The sequence below is a fragment of the Notothenia rossii genome (genome assembly GCF_949606895.1).
Source record: "Notothenia rossii genome assembly, chromosome: 1".
In the NCBI taxonomy this organism is placed as follows: Eukaryota; Metazoa; Chordata; class Actinopteri; order Perciformes; family Nototheniidae; genus Notothenia; species Notothenia rossii.
In genome coordinates, this window is record NC_136912.1 from 78,346,037 (window position 1) to 78,370,254 (window position 24,218).

A 24,218-nucleotide genomic window follows, 5' to 3' on the forward strand; every position below is an offset into this window, starting at 1 on the left:
ATGAAACACCAGGGAGGGAAATGGCTCCGTCTGTGTGGACACAAAACCTGCCGCCATTGCAATCCTCTGTATTTATTCTGTCCATGAACATCTGCCTTTTATACACTCACACATTTTAGTCACACTTCTCATGTCCTGCCTCTTCATGTTCGTTTTCTCACGTAGCAACTTTTCTTTGTGATCACACGTTGTTTGCACAGTCACATACAAGGCGCAATTCATCTCGCACCCCTTTCTGATTTTCACTTATTACATTACATTACATGTCATTTTTTAGACGCTTTTATCCAAAGCGACTTACATACATTCAGTACTGTGGACAATCCCCACAGGAGCAATTTGAGGTGAAGTGTCTTGCCCAGGGACACAACGACATACTGACTGCAGTGAGACTCGAACTTGCTATCCTCTGATTCGAAGTCCAGCACACTACCCACTGAGCCACAGCCTCCCTATTACATTGACAGACGGGCCCTACAGGGAGAATGGAGAGAGGGAACAAGTCCCTTGGACCTTTCAGGTGGTGACCTCGCTACGTTCATGTTTTGGCAAACACGTGCGTACACACACACACACACACACACACACACACACACACACACACACACACACACACACACACACACAGGCACACACACGCAAACTGGCACACATGCATCCACATCCAGCAGGACAGCTATGAGTGGACTTATCTGTTGTTTCTTCATAGCGCAAAGTATTATTGGCCAAAGCATGAAGAACTGGGGCAAAATGAAACAGGGTGGGGTTGGGGATGAAGTGAGGGATATGGGGGAGAGAGGGAGGATGAAGGGGGTGGTGGATATGCTGATGGCACTAGTCTATAAACTGAGAGGTGAGATACGGAGGGGGTTGCTGGCTGATCTTTCCCACTCACGTACGCCGTGGTAAAACTCCAGGGACAAACTGTTTTTCATGTGTGATAGTAGGTACATGTTTAAGTGAGTAGTGTCTGTTGTGCATGTATAGCTGTGTGTGTGTGTGTGTGTGTGTGCACGGCTGCGTGGATGTGTGTGACCGTGCATGAGAAAGAGACACAGAGGCTGTGGGAGGTGCAGGAGGCTCATCTGAATTCACTAATTCTGCCAGCCTGGGAGAACATGGAAAGACTTCTAGGCACTGACGCTCACCGGCTATTTTTAGACTTCCCCTTTTTACGGCAAAAAAGAGGGGGAAAAATAAGGACCCGATCAATGATTTAAAAGGCGATGATTTTGATGAATGCAGTAGAGTTTCATCACCTCACCCCCTCTTGGAGCCTCGCAGCATTGTTGTCGGTGCCGTGTTTTTTTGTCTGTGTGTTTCTGTGTGCTATGCATCTTCGTGTGATGGCAGATGAATCTATTCCCTCGTGACCACTCTTAAGTTATGCTCCAGAGAGCTGTGGGAATTTTGTGTTTAAAAATAAAAAGCACGATGCAAAGGCTAGGATAACGTCCAGCTGAATTTTAGCTTCCAAAAAACTGCTAGTGTCATCTTGAAGCGAAGCTCTTCTTCACATGTATCCAATCAAAGCATGACAATAGAAGTCCACATGTACTGTATATGTTCAGCTCAGCAGATGGCACATGCATGTACAACCAAACACACGCACACCCCCACAGACAACAAGTATTCAGTCAAAGAGCAATGATTGGCTGGTTCTTATGCATGTAATACCAATGTGGCCTAGTTTAGCCCACAAATGAACAGGATTAGTGTAGCTCCTGCTTTAATGTAGCTTTAGTGATGTTAATCTGTTCCTAGTCTGGCAAATTGGATTTCAGAAACAAAAAAAAAGCTCTGCTCAAAAATCTGACTTTGGTGACTGTCATTTTGAGCATATTTTATAATGACAAGATTTTTAACAGGATTTAGGCATGACTCACTTCTAATGACTACACCAACCTGCCCACTTCTCCTCCGTGTGCAGACACAATTATAAAAAGAGGATCATAAAGCTTTTAATATTAATTATTTGTACCCATATTAAAGGTCCCCTATTATACTGTTTTTCATCAATATACTATAGGCTTCAGATATATACAAAACATGTCTCTGAAGTGTTTGGCTCCAAACACCAAACAGATCATTGTAGCATCCCATAATCCCCTCTGTTTCAGCCCTGTTTCAAAAGTGCTGATTATCTGTCTGTTACTTTAGATGAGCATAAGGAGCCACTCCCCATGCCCCTCTGAGAGATATTTTGGTTAAAAAGAACACAATGGTGCTCTAGGAGGAGATTCAGGTGATAAGGTGTGGGGGGGGGGGTTTACCTTGGTTGGTTATTTAGACCCTCCAGAAAAACGCGGGCTAAATTCCTAAATTATGCGATTAAACATGCAGGGTTTTTATGTGATTTTATGCGGTGAAACTGCGGAAAGTTGCTAAATATGCGGGAAAAATTATAGATCTTTTTTAAAATATTGGCCTGTCTTATTTATTCTCTCCCACACACAACCTGCCCCTAACGTTAAACCCCTTTACTATTCAATTAAACACATTCAATGTTTATTTATTGTAAAAGCAATTGGGCTATTTTAATCTCACACCCCCCCCCCCCCCCCACACACACACACACACACACTTCTCCGCCTCATTCTGTTTTCATTTACTCGTTCGTTATCTGCAGCTTCAATCTTGTAGGCTACTCACCTCGTTTCTTGTAGCCCTCGAAAGGGTTTTGGAGGTTGATGCCTCGGTGAACGTAAGTTGTTTGGCTTTCTTGTCCGCAGCAGCAGAAAGCATTTTCGAATGTTTGAATGAATCAAAGTGGGTCGTCACCGTCGATTTTCTCTTATGCTCCAACACACAGTTGCACGGGGTGCAGAATAGTTTCCCCCCACTTTTTGCCCGGTCTTTAGTAGAAATGTTCGTCGGTAAATGAGATGGATTAGATATTTTCATCTTGGTGATGAAAATATCATATCTCTATCGTGTGAGCTCCACACGTTCACTCTATACAGTGTTGTTTGCATTCTGTGATGCGCGAGCTGATGACGTCACGTCAAGACGAGTTAACTTTTTTTTCTTCTCAACTTTGTGTGGAAAAATGCGGGGATTATGCGGCCTTTTGATAAATATGCGGCCTTTTAAAAATCTGCGCCATTTTGCTGATTATGCGGTAAATTCTGCGATAGCAGAATCGCGTTTTTCTGGAGGGTCTAGTTATTGGCTAAGTGTTACACAAGCCAAAAAATCGTTATGACATCATAAAGTGGCCAAAATCTGATCAGCTCATTTTCAGTTTTTATATAGATCAGGACAAAAAGTGAGAGAATCTTTTGTCCTGAAACTTTCAGAATCTCTTTACACAGAGGGGACACATGCTGATGTATAAAAGACATGAAAATGTGGATTTTGCATAATAGGTGACCTTTAAGCATTTTCCTACTGGAACCTTTACCTGTCTGTGTTTTTGATTTATGGTTCAGTCCGACTATGCATATTTTGGATGTCTAGTTATTTCTTATCTGTATTATTGGCAAAACAACTCATGCCGTAAAAGGAAGAGTATTCATTTTGCTGGGAAGACTGCAGACAGATATCCCAGTGTTCTTAAAACCACACTTTTAGACAAACAGAAGAAGCAGATAAAGGCAGAGATTGTTACAAAGGATGTTGTGGTCTCTAAGGGCTGCTGCCATAGACTGACGTACAATGATCTAAAAGATGAATGATGAAAAAGACAGAAATGTATTTTCCTCGGCAATTAAGGGAATCAACCTACTTATTGACATGATATGAGTACTGGTATCCTGACATGTAGACTGTTGTCCTTTAGACCTTAATTTTTGTGACCAATGCCAAACCCAAGTCAAGCAGAACTAGTAGTACAAGCCCACTGTCTGTGCTGTCATCTCAGCTCCTGTCCCCACTATTTACATGTCAACAGCCATGCCCTGAGGCTACGTCTCTCCATCCAAGGCTGCTTCCATGTTGCCTAACACCACACAATTACTGTGAAGATGATGGTGTTTACATGCATGTAGTTGCCCTACTGGCCCTTAATTTGGGTTCTGGCCTATTTTTCAGACGGAAAATATAGGTCAATCTAGATGTCTTCGTGAATGTCCGAGACCATTTATCATTGCAAATCATGTAACTCAGCCACAAGGTCTTGTTTTTCACATCACACACACACACACACACACACACACACACACACACACACACACACACACACACACACACACACACATATATATATATATATATATATATATATATATATATATATATATATATATATATATATATATATATATATATATGTATATATATATGTATATATATATATATATATATATATATATATATATATATATATATATATATATATATATATATATATTCCTCCACATTTAAAACCTAAGTTTGACTTGAATGTTTATCTGAGAATTTCTGATTATCTCTCTCCATTAGAAGTGATTTTGATGGAGCTAGGAGTTGTTTACATATTAATTTACCATTCAGGCTGACACAATGTGTAGGATTGACCTGTGTTTTTGGAGTGAATAGGCTAACATGGGTTGTCTGACGTACCTGAGGACCTGCTTTTGACCAGGTTTGAATTAGTCTGCATCTATTTCACTTTTAAGTCAAGTCCATTGTATTTATATTGCATCAAATCTAATATTTCCCTGTATGGGCTTCATACTCTGTACATCATAGCATCCCTTATCCTTAGACTGGGATGGAATCTTAAAGTCATGAATCTGGCTGTTTTGAAATTCAAACACACTTTAAGTTACTTCAATCTCCTATCTTAGAACAGCAACAACTAATTTCAACTGGTTTTCAAAACGATATTGTTAATATACTATAATAGTGTTATGATATTTTGACCAAAACTGTCATCAAGCAAAAATGCCAAGCATTTATTTCTCAAATGTTAGGATTTGTTATTTTCTCTATTTGTATCATTTTAAGTTGATTTCTTTCTGGGAGTAGTTAGATAAAACATTGGGCGGTCTCATCTTGGGCTCTACAATGTATGATAAGCAGTTTTTAAAATAGTTTTTATGAAACAAAGTAATTAAAAAAAGATGTACTTTGTTTCTTTGCAGCTGTAATGAAGTATATTCCAACCAGTAAATGACTGGTTTAGCAGCTATCTGTATTGAGCTACAGTTTAAGGGAATTAAATCTGGGACAGTCTGTTATCAATGGGTCCAGTGCGGTTAAAATGTGTTTTTTAAACACCATTAAGCATAGGAATAATAATCGATGGACAAGTGTAGAATTTTCTGGATGGCAAGGGCCTTTTTTCTTAAAATGGCCGAATAAATATTCTCTAAAGTTTTGATTCCCCAAAGCCTGAAGTCTTTCACTTTTATTTTTGCTAAAGTCAGTTACGTTTTGGGGAAGTGTGTGTGTGTGAGTCTAGGTTTCAGTTGTTGGATCGTGTATTTTTCTGTCAGTATTTCGTCCGTCAGTCCTGCAGAGTATTGAGACCTCTGTAAATGAGTTTAGGCAGTATTGTAGGCTTTTAACACATACAGATGTATTGTCATCCCTGTGGAAAGATTGACTGACTGCCTGCCTGCCTGCCTGACTGAGAGCTGTCTGTCTGTCAGCCTTTGCATGTGAACTTCAAATCACAGCTCAGCAGCACCAAGCATGTAGCCGCCAAAGGCAAAGCTTTACACTGTCATCAGCACCATGCAGCTGCCTCTGGGTGCTGTGCCATCTGACATTAACTGAGATCGATCCTCTCCACACCTCAAGGAGCTGCTGTGCTACACACACTGTTTTCTCTGATGCTGCAACCCCCACCTCAAACACTAGCAAAGGAACTCTCCCCGAAGTGTGTGTAATTGAGTGACAATGACCTGATCAGTGGCGTTCTTAAACTTTAAAAGTTGTAAATCCAAAAACAATATGTTGTTTGCAATGTTGTTTTTAAAATTAGACTCCACTAACATAGGCCTGCCACTGTAACTGCTTTTGGTAGGATGATATAATGTCCCATAGGAATTGCGATCAACGTAATTATTGTCATGTTACGACCATTTTATTTCACTGATGTAAGGATAATATAATGGCATACACATTTTAATTAAATGAACTTCTGATTCTTAAGAATATGAATACATTGGAATTAAAACAAAACCAATTAAAACATTAATATATATAAGTAATTATAAATAATGATTATAAATAATACAAATATATATATACACATACATACATCCTATCCGTTTATTTGAAATATTTATGTTTTTTGTGCATATCACCTTAATAATGGAGTCATTCAGTTACAGTGCTTATATAGATGTTGTTTTTTGACCGAGGCAGATGGTTGGACCATATGGAGAAAAGCATGTGATTCTGTGAAGACATTTAGTTTTTTAACCCAACCAGGTGACATCCAGAAATGAAATCTCTGCATCACCACCACTAACCTGTACTGTTGCAACTTAGCTACCTCTTCGGAAATAAATATCTGGGTCATATCTCAGATTTCAGGTTATATCTCAGATTTTAGGGCACAATAATGCTTTAATGTCAGCACTAGATGTTGTTATTCTGCGGCAACTGCACATCATACGGTGAAGAAAGAGTTGGAGAGTTGTCTGTCTAGGGAGATCTGGTTTGTTTTCTTTAGCTTAGGAGGCTAACACCCCCCCAACAAACATGCTTTCTGTGTGCTGTGTTGAAGATGCAGTCATGCGGAGCCAGTGTTTGACATAATGTTGGACCAGTATGGAATCTGACTGGGAATATCAACGCTGATATGTGGTGATACACAGAGGCTGTCACAAAGGTTGTATCCATATGCTGTGCCACTCATTCGTGAAGCTGTGAAATTGGGTTGCATCCCAACTAGCCTGGAGACAGTATCGCTTTCACGTCTCTCTCTCTCTCAGCCTCTCAGCTCGTCCCACTGAAGCATTTTTCTGGGAAGACGGAACAACTAATGTGGCATTAATAGGGTCACATCATCTCCATGCAGCTCTTTCTTTCTTCTCCTTCCAGTGGCTGAGGCTGTTGTTTACCTTTTTTTCTGATGTAGCTGTAGAAGTGGCTTATAAATCCCCACAGGCTAGCATCTCTCACATGTGAAGCCTGCCAGTTGATTTTCTTTTTGGCTGGTAAAGGAGGTTCTACCTTAGAGGTTGTTTTCTTTTTGTTTTATTCAAATTTTCAAGCTTTGGAATTAAAACGCTCCTCACCCTTTTTAAATTGAGACCTACTTCTAAACCAGATCTAGACCACTACAGTATAATGAATTATTTGAAGTGCCTTTTACAACTGATGATATATTCTTATATGTCATGTACCAGCATTTTTGTCACAGTTAAGCTGTAGATAACAATGTCAAAAACAAATCGGTTCTAATTTAATCCAATTAGTTGTTTTTAACTAACCGAAGGCTTGCACTCTTTCCAAAAGTCCCCAGTCCTCATTTGTAACAACATAGTGTGACCAATCAGTATTAGCAAACTTAAGGACCATATCATCGTGTAAGAAGTTTCTCTTTGCTGAAAACTCTGCTTAGTAAATCAGCATGAAATGTAATGCCATTTGCAGTGTGAAGTCTTAGACCTGACGGGCAAAGGGGGAGAAAAAAATGTTTTAAACGTCTCTGAGTGTGTTTTCTTTTTGCTGGCCTTTGAAAGATGCCAGTTAATCTGCTTACTTCTTTTAATTGTGAGTTTAGGGGTTGGCCTCCTCTGGGCCAGAATGAGGCTACTGATCCAGAAGTAAAACGATGACCACCACAGTTATGCCTTCCTTTAGGTTGTGCACCCCCCCTAGTCTTCTTTAGCCTCCCCTCGTCTCCTCCTCCTCCTCCACCGTACCCTCCCTCAGAGGGAAGAAAGCTCTTTCTTCTGACAATAGACATTTTTTACCATATGTTGGCTTGACATCTTCATCAGGTTCACAGCAGGTTACCTTAGTTAACTTTCACTCCACTGCCTGATGGGATTTTCTCCCTCTGTTTCTCCAATCGGCCCAGGCTCAAAGTCTAGACGGCCTCCGAGGCAGGGTCCTACAGCTTGTGTCCACAATGGCCGTATTGTGGATGCTTAGTAGCGGTAGCTTCCTCCCGTTAGAGCCAACAGGCTAGTGCTAAAACAATGCTTTTGTCCGAGGGCGTACAAGGGGGCCTAATCCACTACATACTGTGAAATAAATCTCTCTCAGAGATGAGAGAGCGAGCAGGAGAAACGCAGTGAATGAAATCACTGCCAAGGAGGTTAGAGTGCAGCAGTTTAACCCCTGGCCAAGAAAGAGGGAGGAGAGGAGGCAAAGGGAGCGAGAGAAAGGCGGAACAAGGAGAGGCAGGCGCAACATCCCTTCATCTCCTGAGCACGGATGGAGGAGAGGGGCTGCCGGTGGCTTTCACAGCCTCTCTTCTCACCAGAGGAGCTGCTGTTCACCATATGGGATTTGGCCTCTCTTAACAAACAGGCCCCCTATTCACTCACAACACACATTCAGCCGTTCATGGAGTAAGGTGAAAAAAGTGCATTTCTTATGCCTTTAGAACATTGGATGGCCATGAGGGCTCTAAGTCTGTGTTTGATTCACATAGTATAGAGAATTATAAACTAGAGGCTTTCATCTAAATGTGTATTCACACTGGATTTAGGGTTAGGTCTTTTTGTGTTTGACTGCATTTTTTCTCCGTCTTAAAGCCAGAACCATGTATTCACTTCACTGTTATTGAGCTGCGAAGGTGATCCTATAGAAACACAGGCCTCTGCCATGTGGGTGTATTTCATGTTTATCATATGCTTTTCCCAGTAGTTTGCAAAGGCTATTTTTATAAAGCTTCATATATTCAAAGTAAGTCAGTAAGTTGGGTTTTACTTTTTAAGGTTGGTGACAAAATAGCTTAAAGTTAAGAAACTTGCCGTGCATGGCTGGGCAGTGTCTGACACACCGGTGTTACACGCCAACCTATTCTCCCCGCCAGCAGCATTAGGAATGACATGCTCTGCCAACTTCTTCTTTTTAGCCTACTTGGAAATCCCAAGAAAGGTATATTTATGCCAAGATAAGGATGCCAGCATTTTTCATTTTTAGCCTACTTGGAAGTGCCAGTATCCATAGATTTATGTAGAGATTAGAAGAAATAAGGCATGAAGGGGTAGGCTTATTTATCAGCTCTCTCATTTTTGGGCGAACATATATCTTGCTCATTTATTCTGTTTAATCCCACCAAGTTTAATGATCCACCTGAATAGGTAGTAGAGAAGTGGTGTCAGTGGAGAGAGGCAGAGATCTACCTCCCACACAGGCAATCCATCCAATTTCTTCCCTCACCTCCTCCCCCTCTCTCCCTGTTGCCCTGCTCTCAGTTCCCAGCACCCTTCACCTATTAACCCTCCTTTCAGCTCGCTCACTCTCCTCCTTCGACTTTTAAAGACAGGCGTCTCAGGAATATCCAAAACATTGATTTTCCCCCATATCTACCACTTCCACCCCCCCCCCCCCCTCTCCCAGTATCTGTGTCACGGCTCAGGGGCTTCACGCATGTTGCCCCCTTCGTGACTGTTGGAGGTCATCGGACATGCTATACAGTAGATATTCACTCCTGAGCTTGTTATCTGTCTGTAAACATGCGTGTTCTTGCACCGTACACACATGCACTTCCCAAACAGAGACCAATGGTCACTCCTCCAGCTTTTCCTCACATGTGCCTCTTATCCATTTCCTGAGGTGAGAATGGAGGAATCTATCTCTGGATAGGTGATTTCAATTCAATTCTCACCCACTGGATCTGTTTACACGCCACCAGGGTGGAATATGCTATAGGTTGCTTTCCCCCTGTCAATCGAGCTGCCACTGGTGTCAAATCAAACGGACTGTTTTTATACGGTTTGCAACAGCTCTTTATAGATTCTCTCAACTGTAGGAAATACAATAAACACATTTTGAATCTTCTGCATTTCGTCTGATAGGTGATGGAGAGGCTAACAAAGCATCATGTGCATGTGGGTTCATGCTTATGTTCGCAGATGGCATTGCTGGTTTCCTCCAGACCCTTCTGTCTCTAACTTTGTCATGTTGCATTGTAATTGACAGCTACATGTGTCTGTTGCATGCAGAAAATGCTTCATGACCACGTAACTAAGCCAGAAACATTCATATAATGCAAGTGTAAAAACCCCCAAAAGTCGAATGCACAGATGCTGCTGACAAAAATGTTTTTGCGGTGATCTCATGGTTTTCAAATCAAATCATTACAATTGTTGACAATATTTCAGTGCATAAAATCACAAGCACTGACTTTTATCCACCCCAAAAACATTATGCATTACATTAATGCACATCATGTGAACAACATCGTGTTCTTTTTGTCTTGCTTAATACTGTTAGCCATGTTCATGCTCAACTCTTTGACTGCTTTTTGCTCACATGTCTGCACAGCCCTCCACTTTAAAATATAATCCACTGTAGTTTGCCTTGTCCTATAGGGTTGGGAACCGAAACTCGGTTCCAGATGAGAACCGATAAGAAAATGCTGGGTACCCATACAAAATACACAATTTCGGTTCTGCTTAATGGTTCCTAAACGCGGTAGACCCTGTATTCCAACGGGTCCGTCTGCGCGATCCGGTGGAATCCAGGGGCGGACTGGCCATCTGTGTGTTCTGGAGAATCTCAGAATGGCTCGGTTCGCTGACGGCCGGCACTGCCCTTATTTTTTGAAACGGCATCATGTAAGTTGCGCTGACAGGCAACAGAGGTCCACAGTTTCCCCGCAGCGAGGCTCCCCCCGCCCTCCCGTGGGCAGTTCCCAAGCTCAGTCACTTCATAACACCAAAGATGGATCGCGGGAAACGCTCAAGTGAGGCTCCACTACACTAAACAATAAAAAGACAAGGCACAGTGTAATGCCTGTTAATAGCTTGCCACAGGCATAGCTCAGTTAAAATAAAGCACAGCTATTGTGCAATACATTTGTATTGCATGTATTTTGTTGTTGTTGTAAAAATGTCAGTTAAAGCTTAAAAGAATAAAGATATTTTTGTTATCTAAACGTTTGACCTCTTTCTTTTATAATTTTGGAATCGAACCGGAATTGATAAGCAGAATCGGAATTGATCAATTTCAGACGATACCCATCCCTATAAGTGTTTTTGATTTGTAGCTTTTAAGGTTATTTGTATAGTAACATTTCAATTTGGTGTAAATACTTGTCTTTAGCATCCTTTTTGAATGCTACATTTTTTCTTAAAGATACTTATTTTTCTTTATCCCTATATATTTCTTATTTGTTTGACCTACTTTGCAACTCATTTGTTTAGATTATTTGGTCAGTTCCCACCACCAGATACCAAAGCAAGTTCCTTGAATGTGTAAAGGTACGGAGCAATACACTTGATTCTGATTTTTAAGTCATTAAAACCACAAATATATTTAGTATGTGCTGAAAATAAATTACATTTAGCACAGGCTTTTTTTGCATATGTCAAAGATGACAGTTGCATTATTCAGGAATAAATTGTTGTAATTTTTGGTCTGTGTCATAGAGCTCTAGTGTGTTAATGTGTGTATCGAAAAAGGGGAGGGTGGATTAACCAGTGGAGGGTCTGTCATGGTGACATTTGTGTCCCCTGGCGGAGCAGTGGGGGTCCTCTTCACCTCTGTAACCTTCAACTTTCAGCCTTAACCCTATTCAGGCCCCCTCTTGTTTCCACCACACGCCCAGCACGTCCAAAGGGAGGAGTATTTGAAGGAAAGAGAGTGGGAAAAATAGAGAGGGGGTGCAGAAGTGTAGAGGACAGAGAGCTGCAGGGGAGGGCGGGATGAAAAGAAACAAAGGTTGTTGAAGAAATAGCAAAAATTAGGCAAACATGGGAAACTGAGAGAGGTTAGGAGAAGGACTTACATTTACAGTGGGAACGAAAATCAAGTAATATGGAGGAGGAAAGACAGTGGATAAGAAAAGCAGGAGGAGAAATGATTGGAAGAGAAATGTGAAGGTGGAGCGAAGGTTTAACAGAAACAATAACAGATGGTTTTAGAGGAAAAGTGCTGGTATGAAGGATAAGGTGTTTGCTCGAGCTCTACAGATCTCACAGGTCCTCAGCTGTGTGTTGTTACAGCTCTCTTCTGCCTCCAGAGCTATCTTTAATCATTCTTCTCTGTATCACTCTACACCACTGTATGTTCCTCCATTCTATACTGAATTCAATATTCAGTGCTTACTGTTAGTGAGATTTCTGCTGATTGAATGTTTATTCAGTCATGTGACATGATCTTATTTCAGTCTAATCTTCGATAGCTTTTCCTAAGGTGTACGCTAATCAGCCCCTATGGTGTGTCTTCGTCTTACCATGTGAGGAAAAGAGTAGTAGAAACTTGATTAGAGCAGCAAATGTGAATCATGAAGCTATTCATCATACAGCACTGGAATCAGTGGTACAAAAGATACATAAAAGGCCACAGAAAAAATGAAATGAACCTACAGGCAACTTCCTATAATATAACCTGTGCTCCTTCTCCACAACAAGACCTCATGTTTGCTGTGAATTTTGTCAATTTGCTGTGCTTTATTGTGTTTTAAGCCCCCCCCCCTATTTTCATACCAATGCAAACCTGGCCAATCACTGCGAAAAGTAAGCATGGCTGCCAAAAGTTACAAACATTGGACCCCCTCCCCTGTTCTCTTCCTGTCCCTTTTCTTCGGTCCTGTATCACACTCCAGCAGCAGTTCCCATCCTCTCACCCAGTAAATCAGCATAAAATAGCCCTAACTGTGGCAGATCATAGGGTAAGGAAAGGGAGGGGGAGGGAGGGGGGGGGGGGGGGGGGGGTGGTGTGTGTAGAGCTTAGAGCTCTGTTGCCTTTTTTTTTTCTGTGCCGCTCTTTTCAAGATGGGGCCCATGAAATTATCCAACAGGATTATGTAAGGCAGGATAGATTCTGCTGCGTCCTGTCATCCGTTTGTCCATTGTGTGCCCCTGTATTTCAGTTAGCCTGGTGTGTTAGCCATGAAGCTACTTCACACACTGTGTTATTACATGTCCTCTTTCCTCTTACTTAATACATGTCTATATTCATCTTTTCGGGAATATGCATAGAGGAGGATCGAACCCACATTTAGCCTGTGTTTAAATGGTCATACATTTTCAATTACAGGACTTAATTAACCTGTTATCCCTTTTGAACTCATAGTTATTGTTTGTGGACTGAAGTATCCATGCTATCAAAAGCTGAAACGCAGATTCACCGTCTCTCAGCCAGATTTGTTTGGACCGAGGTCAGGGTTTGTTCATGAGCATTTATGCCTTTAACATGTCCATGGCAGTGGAGCTGGCATGCGAGAGCTTGTCTCTTCAAACCCTTGCTGTTCCTGCTGAGGTCACAGGGTGACCTTGGAGCTGTGGAAGCCATGTTTACCAGAGACCCCTGTGTTCAGGCTGTGGCTCGGTTGCTGCTTCCTTTCAACCACATGGTAAAAGCCAGCAAGGAGCAAGTCTCATGATTTAGTTTGGAAAATTGCTTTAAGAGAGATGCAAACATGTTGCAAGACTTACACTGACTAAGGAAACAGGAGCAACCCTTGCTGTATATATAAGTATAAGTGTATAAGTCATTTTGCTGCAATTTCATATATTGTCCTGTGTTCATTTCCACTTATTATAGCATTGTTGAAGCTTTTGAAAGCAGCTTATGTTATTTATATCCACTCAAAAACTGACAAAACTGTTATTTAACAAAATAAAATGTTCCCATTGATTAAAAAATGTATTATTAACTTGTCTTATCCTCCAGCACTGATGGTATTTAGTGCAAAGACATAAAAACCCACAAACTATTATAATGATAAATGCTTAAGTTTTACATCTCTTGAGCAAACAGCTAGACTTGTATCAATCCAGCAATAATTAAGCGAATAAACTAGAGTTTGTGTTGGTATGACTTTCTTAAACGTGCATGATTTGTTTTGAATATAAGCTATCATATCTACACTGAGGATATAGATTAGCATATTTACAGCACATACCGCCTAGACACTCTCTCTCTCTCTTGTCTTTCACTGTGCGCTGCTCTGTGTATGTGTGTGGAAGTGAGTATATAAGTGTGTGTGTGTGTGTGTGTGTGTGTGTGTGTGTGTGCGCGTGCACAGACTCGCAGCAGCCACCCCTTGCCCCCACCCCTCTCATTAATATGTATGTGTTCTGAGGCAGCTAGCGAAGACGGTGTGTTTCTCACCCGCTGATTAATGCTGTCTGTCAATTACCTCTAGATCCAACCGTGCTGTGGAGCTTCCCCCAGGACCACACCGACCAGGTTGGAACACACTCTGCTTTCTCATTCTTTTCTCCCTCTCTCTCCCTCTCTCTCTCTCACTCCTTCACTGTTACAGACAACCTTTACCTCCTCCTCCTCCTCCTCCTCTTCCTCTCCCATCTCCCTTCCTTGCCTAATGCCCTCACTCACCCTGCCATGCTGTGGTAGCCGCCCCCCCCAACACCTATCACCACCACCACTGCTCTCCTCCTCATCCCCATCAGTGCTTCCTCCTCTTCTTCTCTCTCTCATTGTACGTCTGTTGCTGGTAATGAAAAGCAGTGAGCAGGTCTTCAATAACCGACGAATCAGTAATTATCATTCAACCGTGACAGGAATGCACACCTCTGTTTCCCCCGCTTTCTCTCTCTCTGTCTGTATCTCTTGCTTTCTCTCAGTGTGCTACTTCCTATTGTTTCACATTTAAAGCATTATCGGGTTCATTTTGAATCTGAAAGAGAAAATCTGCAGCTGTTTTGCAATAGTTTTTGGAACACCATGCTCTTCCTTAAACCAGTCAGGGGTTTATATTTGAAGGTAAGACATGCCAATCTCCCACTGTGTTGAAGAATCACATTTTAAAGAGGACGCCATTATGAAGAATTACCTGAGTCTTATTTTTGTATCTTTGCTTATCATTTCTTCTGATAATAATCGCATTGTATACTTATTGAAGAAGAAGTGGAGGTCTTAATAACATTGCAACATTAAAATCCAATGATCAAGAAACACAAGCTACTGACAATCACACATTGTAAGCACATCAAACTAGATAAAAAACAATTTATTTTGACATAAAACTGACCCTAAAGTAACTATAATCTATTACTGTATGTGTGCACATAACATTAAGTACAGTATACGTCTAACAACCTGCAACTGAAACATACAACTTACATACTAGGTTATATTAAAGGACTACCTTTTTTTTTCTGGAAGGATGCACGGATTGGTTGATGGAAGAATGGACATTATTACAATGAAATAAAAAGTTAGGTTGGTGAATCCCTATTTTATTTTATGAGGGTTTGTTTATGCTAAATGAATATTTATTTCCCCATATGAGTTCTTATTTCTTAAATTAACTTCATTTAAGTTGATAAGTGTAATTGTTATTATTGTAAGCTTTAGAAATAATGGCCAAAGACCCAAGTTGTCATAAACCCAGATTATTTTTTTGAGCCAATCACAAAAGTGTACTGGTTGTCTCAGGGGGGCAATGTGAACACACAGAAGCAAAAACCTCTTGGAGTAATTAAAAATGATTTGATATTCCTTTCATTCTTAAAGCCTTGCTCTTACCCTTAGAAAATTACTCCTACTCAGCAGGGTGTCTTTGTTATGTCTCTCTGGCTTCACCTTCAAATAACTACAGTCTAAAATCCAACTTGATCAAAACAATCACGCAGCCTGTAATAATATGCGTATTAATCTCTATGTTGTGCACATCACTCTGTAATAGATTACTCATTATCTGGGCAGCATGACTCCTGCGCTCTGCTGCTGTGGCTTCTCAGGCAGTGTGTGTGTGGTATTTTGATTCTGTTCGTTAGTCTAAGAATGACGGAAAACAGAGATTTGACAGAGAGATTTGTTTGTGTAACTTGCTGCTGTTAAATACCATCAAACTATGTGCTATATGTGCAATATATACATTATTATATACATATGCCATTAATAACTGTGTAATATATACCTGGCTGCTAAATCCTAAGAACTGTTACAGGATTTGGATTTTGAAAAGTATTTTCTTTTACTTTTCTTTTTTTATTATATTTTTTATTATATCATAACTTAGTACTTTTTTTTAACATATGTAACACTAAGCTGTCTGTGGCTCTTTCCTGCTGTAACGATGCAAATGTCCCCTCTGGGACTAATAAAGGTATTCTGATTCTGAGACACAAGTTGGCAACATCACTGGACAGATGACTGCAGCAGCTCGTCGGAAGCTGAAGGAAAACATTGTCGACTAAGAAAAAATAGAGAAAAGAAAACAATATTTGCGTAGGCTCTCAACACCGCAGCCAAGCCAGTGAGTTTAAACAGCTCTCCTGCCCCTCTGATCCACTTTAAGGGATAAACGGGCTTGTCGAAAGATGCTTCAGGCGATGTCTGCCTGCCCCACTAGAACCAGAGCATGCAATCAGAGTAAGAAGTAGAGAGAGGTTAGCGAGAGATTACAGTCTTGCAGAGGTTGGCACAGGAAGTGGAAGTCATAGAAAAGGAGTAAAAAAACAGCGGCTGAACCCAAGAGAGATGAAATAGTGTAAACAGTGTATGCGTCGTCATGAGCCTGCCTCATCCTTCCTCTCCGAGATGTCTCACTTGCTTTTCTTTCATTCTGTTGTCCATCAGATCGTTTGTGTGGATAAGATGGCCCTTAAGATGGCTAGTTAGCGTGCTGTGTACAGAGGGATTGGCCCTTTCCCCCGTATACATAACGGCCGTATTCACGGGCCTCATTACCAGGATTAGGGCTCCTTTCCTCCTTTGTGGGGCTGAAGGCAGGAGTCCTCTGTAGCCACAGTCTCTCTCTTTCTGTGGCCCGAGCTGGCCAGCATATGGCAGCAGCAGCCAACAGTCTCCACAGAGGGGCTCAGAGCTCAGAGCAAGGCCTCCTTTTGTTTAGACCGTTATTGTTGCTCTGCGTAATGACATTTGTAGGCCGTAGGATCGGGGTGGAGGGGTTAGTGTACCCCAGGGGAGAGAGAGGGAGACAGAAAAGAGGAAGCGAGGGAGGGGGGAGAGGCGAGAGGCAAAGACATGCAGACAGACAGGAGTGTGGATTATGGAAATATGAATTGATTTAGTTTCTGTTCTGTGGTAGAATAGAAAGCTCAAAGGAGAACAGACTGCAGGCTGGCTGGCACGCCGGGGTGGTGCTGGGGAAATATGAAGTGAGAGGCGCTTGCTCCCTCTTTTTCTTTCTCTCCCCTTTCTTTTTCCCCTCCTGCTCCCCCTATCCCTTCCTCAGCCCCTGAGACTCTTGATGCCCTGGTCATCCACAGATGCCACTTGGATAGAGAGGGAGAGAAGGAGGAGAGAGAGAGGGAGGGCAAGAGAGAGGTGGCTAAAGCATATATTTGAATCGCAAGAAGGGCTTTTTTTTTTTTTTGCAAATGAAGCAGACAGATGGAAATCTGTCCGTTTCCTTTCAGATCTCATCCCAAAGTTGTGGAAAAAACACAGCAGACAACACACACACGAACGCACAGACACACACACAATTCAGAATATGGTTCTGCTAGTTAGTTAACCACAGTTTGGTGAAAAGAGGGCCCACTCCTCTGTAGAGAACAGAGGATGATAAACACTCGGCAAGTTCCACAAACAGACGGCCATTTGAAAAGCAACTCTGCAGTATGTAAAAATGTGAAGTTCCTCACTCAGATACACCCCGCAGAGATTTGCTGTACTTTCTTTGCCTAACACTGCAGGCACATTTTTAAGATTGACAGGCTAAACCCTACCAATGTATGCATGTGTTATGTTTGCTTTTGGCTGTTGTGATGTAATTCCCATGCATTTAACTCTCCCTATAGGCCCACAATGGAATCAAAGGGTTTAATAAACAAACTAAGGTGTTTAATGGGAATCATCGGACCTTAAAGGAATATTTCAAGGGTCCTTTTGGCCTCTTTTCTACCTGACCTTATCAGAATTTGGAATTACCCCCTAAAGTTAATCTCATTTGAGGTTTGATACGTTTATTAACTCTTGTTGAAACACTTGTCAGATATTCAAATGTGACTGTAATGTTAATGTACAATTTGCCTAAAAACGTGTTTCGGCAAATTCTACAAGGGGTGTCACCTCATTGACGAAAACTCAAACATATGACATAAAGCATTGTGGGGAAAAGAGATAAGAATAGAAATACCTTGGGGGGTGTGGCTGCAAGTCTGGGAAAGCCTGTGCACTTCTTTCAATTTATTTTTATCTCCTAAGCATAAATCCATTTTAACTGGGACACCTACTCTGCTGTAGGAAGTGTGGATAAGCGCTGTATGACCATGGCCACTTTTTTTATTGTCTGGATATTTTGAGGGATGAATACTGGATTTTAGTACTGATGTTTGGTTTCTCTCTATATTGTGCATTTTGAAGATATACCTAAAGGTTTGTGTTTAAGTAAAATCTACAGCCTTTCTAAGCCTTTTCCTTTTACCTGCAATGTAAGAAAACAAATTCCAAAAGCTGGCTGTAGAGAAACGACTGTGTCTTTTACATAGACACCCTCACCAAACCATGCTCCGTGTAAATTGGTAAAATAGTTTCTCTACTCTCATGAAATAGAAACATAACTTCACATTCTGCAAACTCGCTACTCTTCACTAACATTCCTCATCTCCATTCACAGGGAGATAACATTGTGTTTGCTTTCTTGGCATGTCATTGTTTAGTATTGGTTTTCCTATGCATTCCTATTATTCTGTCCATCCCTTATATCCATTTGTATCTCTTGCTGCCTGCCGTTCATCAACAATCTGGCTTTTAAACACCTTCTGTCATATTTGCCCTCTAAAGACACTGTTGCTGAAAATTGCAAATTACACATAAACCACCAGGCCGGTTGCAGCATAATATCCAGAGAGAAATAAAGAAAATATTGAATAATGAATAGATTTTACTCTCGGATATGAACTAAAGTTGATGTTAACTCTCTATGGCCATTCCACACATTTTAATAGGGAAACCTTTGATCTCTCTGCTGCATACTGCATAGAGTTGACTGTATAACATGCGGTTTTTCATTTATACCAAGGCTAGAGTAGGTGAAATCTGATTCTAAAAGGAAATCCATGCTTTGATACAGATTTAAACCTTGCTATGTATAATCAATGTGTGACATTTATTGCACTCAAGTACATATGTTGTGTAGAATGTAGTCATGTAGTACATTTTCCTGTGACTTTCTACATTTTCTAGCAGGCCTTTTTTATTTTGCATTAGGAACATTTGGGTGTTGCAGAGAGCAATCCCTGGAGCAAAGAAAGAGTTTCCCTAGAGTCACAGAGCGTATTGAAAGCATTTTACGCGTTGATGCTACTTTGCATTTTGGACAAATGAGCTTAGGTGGAGTAAGTGTTATCTTTGCTTCTTCGATTGTGGAGATTTCTTTGTGTAAGTGTAACAATTTGATGCAAAGCAAGATGCCTAAAATCTGGCTCTGGCCTTTTGGATCAGTTGAACTGACAAATTGCTTTACAAAAATACCTGTACAGCAGGTACAAATATTTACTTTATCACACTTCACAGTAGCAGAGAGACGTTTGCATTCACTTAACATCATATCATCCGCTTTTGGAAAATTATTCATGGGGGCTAGATAAATGTAGCAACGGCCTTCAAATGTAACCGCACTCATAAGATTCAAATGGTACTGTCCTTGTGCGTATTTAGTTTGAACGACTGTCAAGGTTTTTTGAGATGCCATGACTTCTGGCTAAACTTGGCTTATTTCCGTTCACGTAGTTCTGTACATCCATCTCTGCTCAAAAGCCCACTGTGTCATCAGCCAGACAGGAAAAGAGCGAGGGACAGAAAAAGAAGGGGGGGGGGGCGGGGCGGAAAGTCTCTCGAGGCTTCAACCTTGGCAACTCTGAGTGTTGCTCTGACACCATGCTCCTTCAGGACAGGCTGCCTGACATCATGTGATTGGTGGCCAGAGCTATGGGCAGGTCCTGGGTGGGTGAGGCGAGAAGGGGGAAGGATTTAGTGGTAGAGGTAGGAGGGGTCTGAGGGTTTAAGGTAAAGGAGGGGAGCTGGTGGACAAGTGTTAACTCTAAGGAGAGGAGGAAATAGTTGGTGGTTGTGGAGGAGTGGAGGTGGGTGTGTGGAGGATCAGTAGCACAGAGCCAGAGATGCAAAAGGTAATGACATGTGGCCCTCAGTTGAGACCTTATAGCACCGAAAAGATTCAAGATTTAAGATTCAAAGTTTTTATTGTCATATGTACTGTAGCGACAGTGTAGTTATGGCAATTCAACTTTTAAGTCCAATTCTCCTTCAACAATGCAACATAAATATAAATGACATAACCAATGAATTAAAGGGAAATAGTGCTGAAAGAAACAGAATACAAATAAAATAGTGCAAGATAAATTGACCAGTGTGCAAGTAATGCAGAAGTAAACTATATACATGTACAATTGAATAAGAAGAGCTAAAAATAGAATGTTGGATCAAATACTGTACAAGAACAAAATACTGCTTATTGAAGTAATACATCAATAAATCAATATGTTATGAATGCTTAAAGTTCTGAAGGCACTTAACAGGGCTCAGGAGTTGATCAGTCTTATGGCCGTTGGGATAAAACTGTCACTGTGGTTTGTGCCGTGATGGTGAGCACAGTATAGAAAACTAGAAGAGATTGAAAATTGAAAGCAGGTTAGTTTATAAAAAAAGTTATGGAACAAAATGTTAAAGTTGGCCGGAGGTGAAGGAGTCACAAGATTGAAGATGGAAAGGTGAAACAACGTTAGGGGCATGGAAATCACAGAATAGAAAAAAGACAGTGATAAGTCGGAGTTATTCTACAAACCCATCATAAAATGTTGGCCACACTCCAATGATAAGGTTGTTTTCACAGTTACTGAGAAATGAACAAGTTCAGATGCGAAACACCACCTATTAGTGATAAAGTCAGTGATATCGTCAATGATAATGCACCAGACGGCGCATCTGTGTAGCCTGACTGTGGTTGACAGAGGAAGGCGTGGAATGGTTGATGGCAGTAAAAGGATGATGCTACAGAAAAAAGTACAGCACCTCTGTCAGACTAGTCTTATCACAAGGGCCAACTTCCCCACCCATCCTCCAAACAGATAGGAGACAGAGAGGTAGTGACATGCTGTTGAAAATTAGCATATTTTGCCAGCTCTTTAGATGCTGCTAGAGCCAGTTTTGTGAAGCTCTAACAGCAAGGCAAGAAGTACGGGAAACTGAGAGATGAAAAAGATGGAAATTGATACGTTTTTTGTGTTTGTGTGTGTGGAAAAGTAGAGTCCTGAATGTGTGTATTTGTGTACGTACGGGTGTGATATCTAAGCGTGTCACAGGGTCTCGTCTTTCCCCTTCACTGCACCCTGACAGCGGTGTCAAACAAGGCCTCATATTATCTGTGTATGTCTTGGAGAATATGTGTGTGTATGCGTCTGGGTTGATAGTGTTTTTATTCTTCTCCCTAACCCTTTTCACCTTGGATCCCTAGGGTGTTCCAGGGTCTTGCCTAATAGACAGTCTCGGCCCACTAAACTGGCCTATGGCTAGGGCACTGAGCTGGACGCCTAAGTAGAGCCCTTTGTTGCTCATGGATCCTGATTGCGCTGACCTCTGGGCTGGCTTCCTAAGAGACGATGGGTGGTGGAGATGGGAGCATGGAGAAGTGTTTTTACGCCCCGCTGCTCACATCTCTCCAGCATCGCACAGTGACCGGCGAAAAGGAAGCAGTGGTGTGTTTTGGCGGTCGAGTAAAAAACTGTTGGTGGCTCGTGTTTCCCAAGTTGCAGGCAGACAGCATTGGATTCAGCTAGATATATTATTTTAGTTCACTAATATGCCACTCCCAGTTCCAAAAGCAAGGTACAGTAAATAGATGGTGTATTTGGACTAAACTAGTTCCTGCTAAACATAAATGATGTTCATGGTCAATAGAAAAATACCAAATTACTGGGTAAAAAAAACGATGAACAAGTTAGTTAAGTTAAATCTTTGCGTCATCAAGCTTCATCACTCTGGATGTTTATCACAGATTTTTTAAATGCAATAGTTTAACAACAGTTAGAAACTGACTTTGTAGCCACAGTAAGGGAACAGAGATGTTAGAATAGGGAACAGGGAGGTTTTTAGTCATGTGCTAAGACATTGTTTTGCTTTATGACATCTTGAATTGTACATTAATCTGCCAGATCTGCTTATTGGGTTTACCAAACTGAACTAGTGTAATACTGCAGTACATGTTCTCAAACGTTTTCTTGATAGCTGCAAAACTCCCTCAGCATTGTGGCTGCATTCAGAGGAAGAAAGAGTGAATCTCTACACTTAGAAACAGGTTGTCCCTGTCAACCAGGAAGCTCATATTTACGGTAAAAGATGCCAGGCTTACCATAACCGCACACTGCTGTTGCCAACAGAGATATCACACAATCACAAGTATCGGGCTTAATTGGCGTGCAAGTCTCCTTAACCACCCCTACATACAGGGCACAGCCACCAGCTACGGACAGAGGCAATAGCAAAGCACTTAGGGTGTTTTGTAAAGGAAGAGAAGGATGAAGAGAGGGAGGGAGGGGAGGAAGAAGGAGGAAGAAGGAGGAAGAGGAGGGTGCAGCGATGACCTGACCTCCACCGCTAGATTCCATGTACATCTGTCAATGAGACGTCCACAGCCAAATGTTTTGGAGCCAGTGCCGCCCTCCTGCTGAGCTTCAATGTATACATTCTTTGTGTGTACGTGTGTGCGAGGGTATATCTTTGTGTGAGTGTGTGTGTGTGTGACGCCATGTGTTAGAGGCAGGCCCACATCAGGGTTCATACAGTCGAGCGAGGCCCAGTGGGAGCTAAGAGCTTAAAGAAGGAAATCCCCCCCGGCTGCTTGGTGCACACACACACACACACACACACACACACACAAACACACACACACACACACACACACACACACACACACACACACACACACACACACACACACACACACACACACACACACACACACACACACACACACACACACACACACACACACACACGCATGCGCTCTCTCTCTCTCTCTCTCCTCTTGGCACTTCATTAATGAAGCCCATGCTTGTATGTTTGGGGCATATGCAGCTCTCTTGGCCCAACACTACAAGTGTGTGTGTGTGTGTGTGTGTGTGTTAGGGAGTGAGACATCTCCCCCTATCACATGGTAATATATTCAGTGGAAGATCTCGGCAGAGGCATAATACTGCCGCTCTCCCCTGTCTGAGCCCATCTGTGATATGTAGAAAGGACATCAGCAGGACAGGTTATTAGCACTGGAATAATGCACACTGTTATTGTTGATGCCATATAGTACTTATTCTCCAAGCAATATGCCCCCTCACCTCATAACATAAATAAATACATCCATTATGTAAAAAGCTGAAAATAAATGAGTGCAGCACAATGGATCACATTTAAACTACCCCTGTGCATTGTTATTATATTAGAGGTGACTCATTAACAGCTGATAGACGGAGGAATGACTTTGGGGTTGGACAGTGGGAGGTTAAGGGGATCTTATCGCTCCTGTTAACACAAATTGATACATTGGTGCTACATGTGCACTATATAGCCCAAAGAGAAAATAAAAGATTTCAAGCAACATTTTCCCTATCGTTATTATTAAACTTGAGCCAGGACAAATACTATTGCTTCTGGGATAGTATTTGGAATTTTCCAGTGACGTGTCCCAATCAAGAGGGGGTTGAAAGGTGTTGAGGCCGGTGGAAGTGTGTGCTGTTGTGCTTCACAGGAGGGGAAAACCAAAGCCATTATTCTGTCCTTGGCTAAGGCATCTTTGATATCCTTTAGGGGTCTAGAAGTGCAGATTTTAAAAATAACAAATATTTTCAGCAAACAGGGTTCCATATCGCTATAGAGGTGGCACATACACATATGGATATATGACCACATATACCTGTCAGGTGTTGGCATGTGCTTGAAGAGGCCATAAGATCAATATGCCACCTTCAACACCTCCTGGAGAGGAGCTTTGGTAACATGGGACTGAACCAAAATAACCTCCCCTAACACACTGAATAAGGAAAGAAAATCTAACGGAGGCGAGTAAAAAAAAAACAACCAGAAAGACAAAACTGTTCCTTTCCCCACATTTCCCTCTCCTATCAGCCCAGGCAGAGTGAGCAAGGATGTGAAAATGTAACGCCCCCGTGTCAATTTGAAAGTGCACCCCACCTTCCCCCTCTCAA

The 24,218-nt window shown here is 41.6% G+C and overlaps 1 protein-coding gene across 2 annotated transcripts in view; it reads left to right on the plus strand.

Annotated features, from left to right (window-relative positions):
- Positions 1-24,218, plus strand: part of dennd1b (DENN/MADD domain containing 1B) — a 106,011-nt gene that overhangs the window by 8,759 nt on the left and 73,034 nt on the right. For both annotated transcript variants that reach the window (XM_079641956.1, XM_079641957.1), the window contains exon 3: positions 14,213-14,256. In XM_079641956.1, the coding sequence (XP_079498082.1) occupies positions 14,213-14,256 (44 nt within the window). The remainder of the gene's footprint in view (positions 1-14,212; positions 14,257-24,218) is intronic.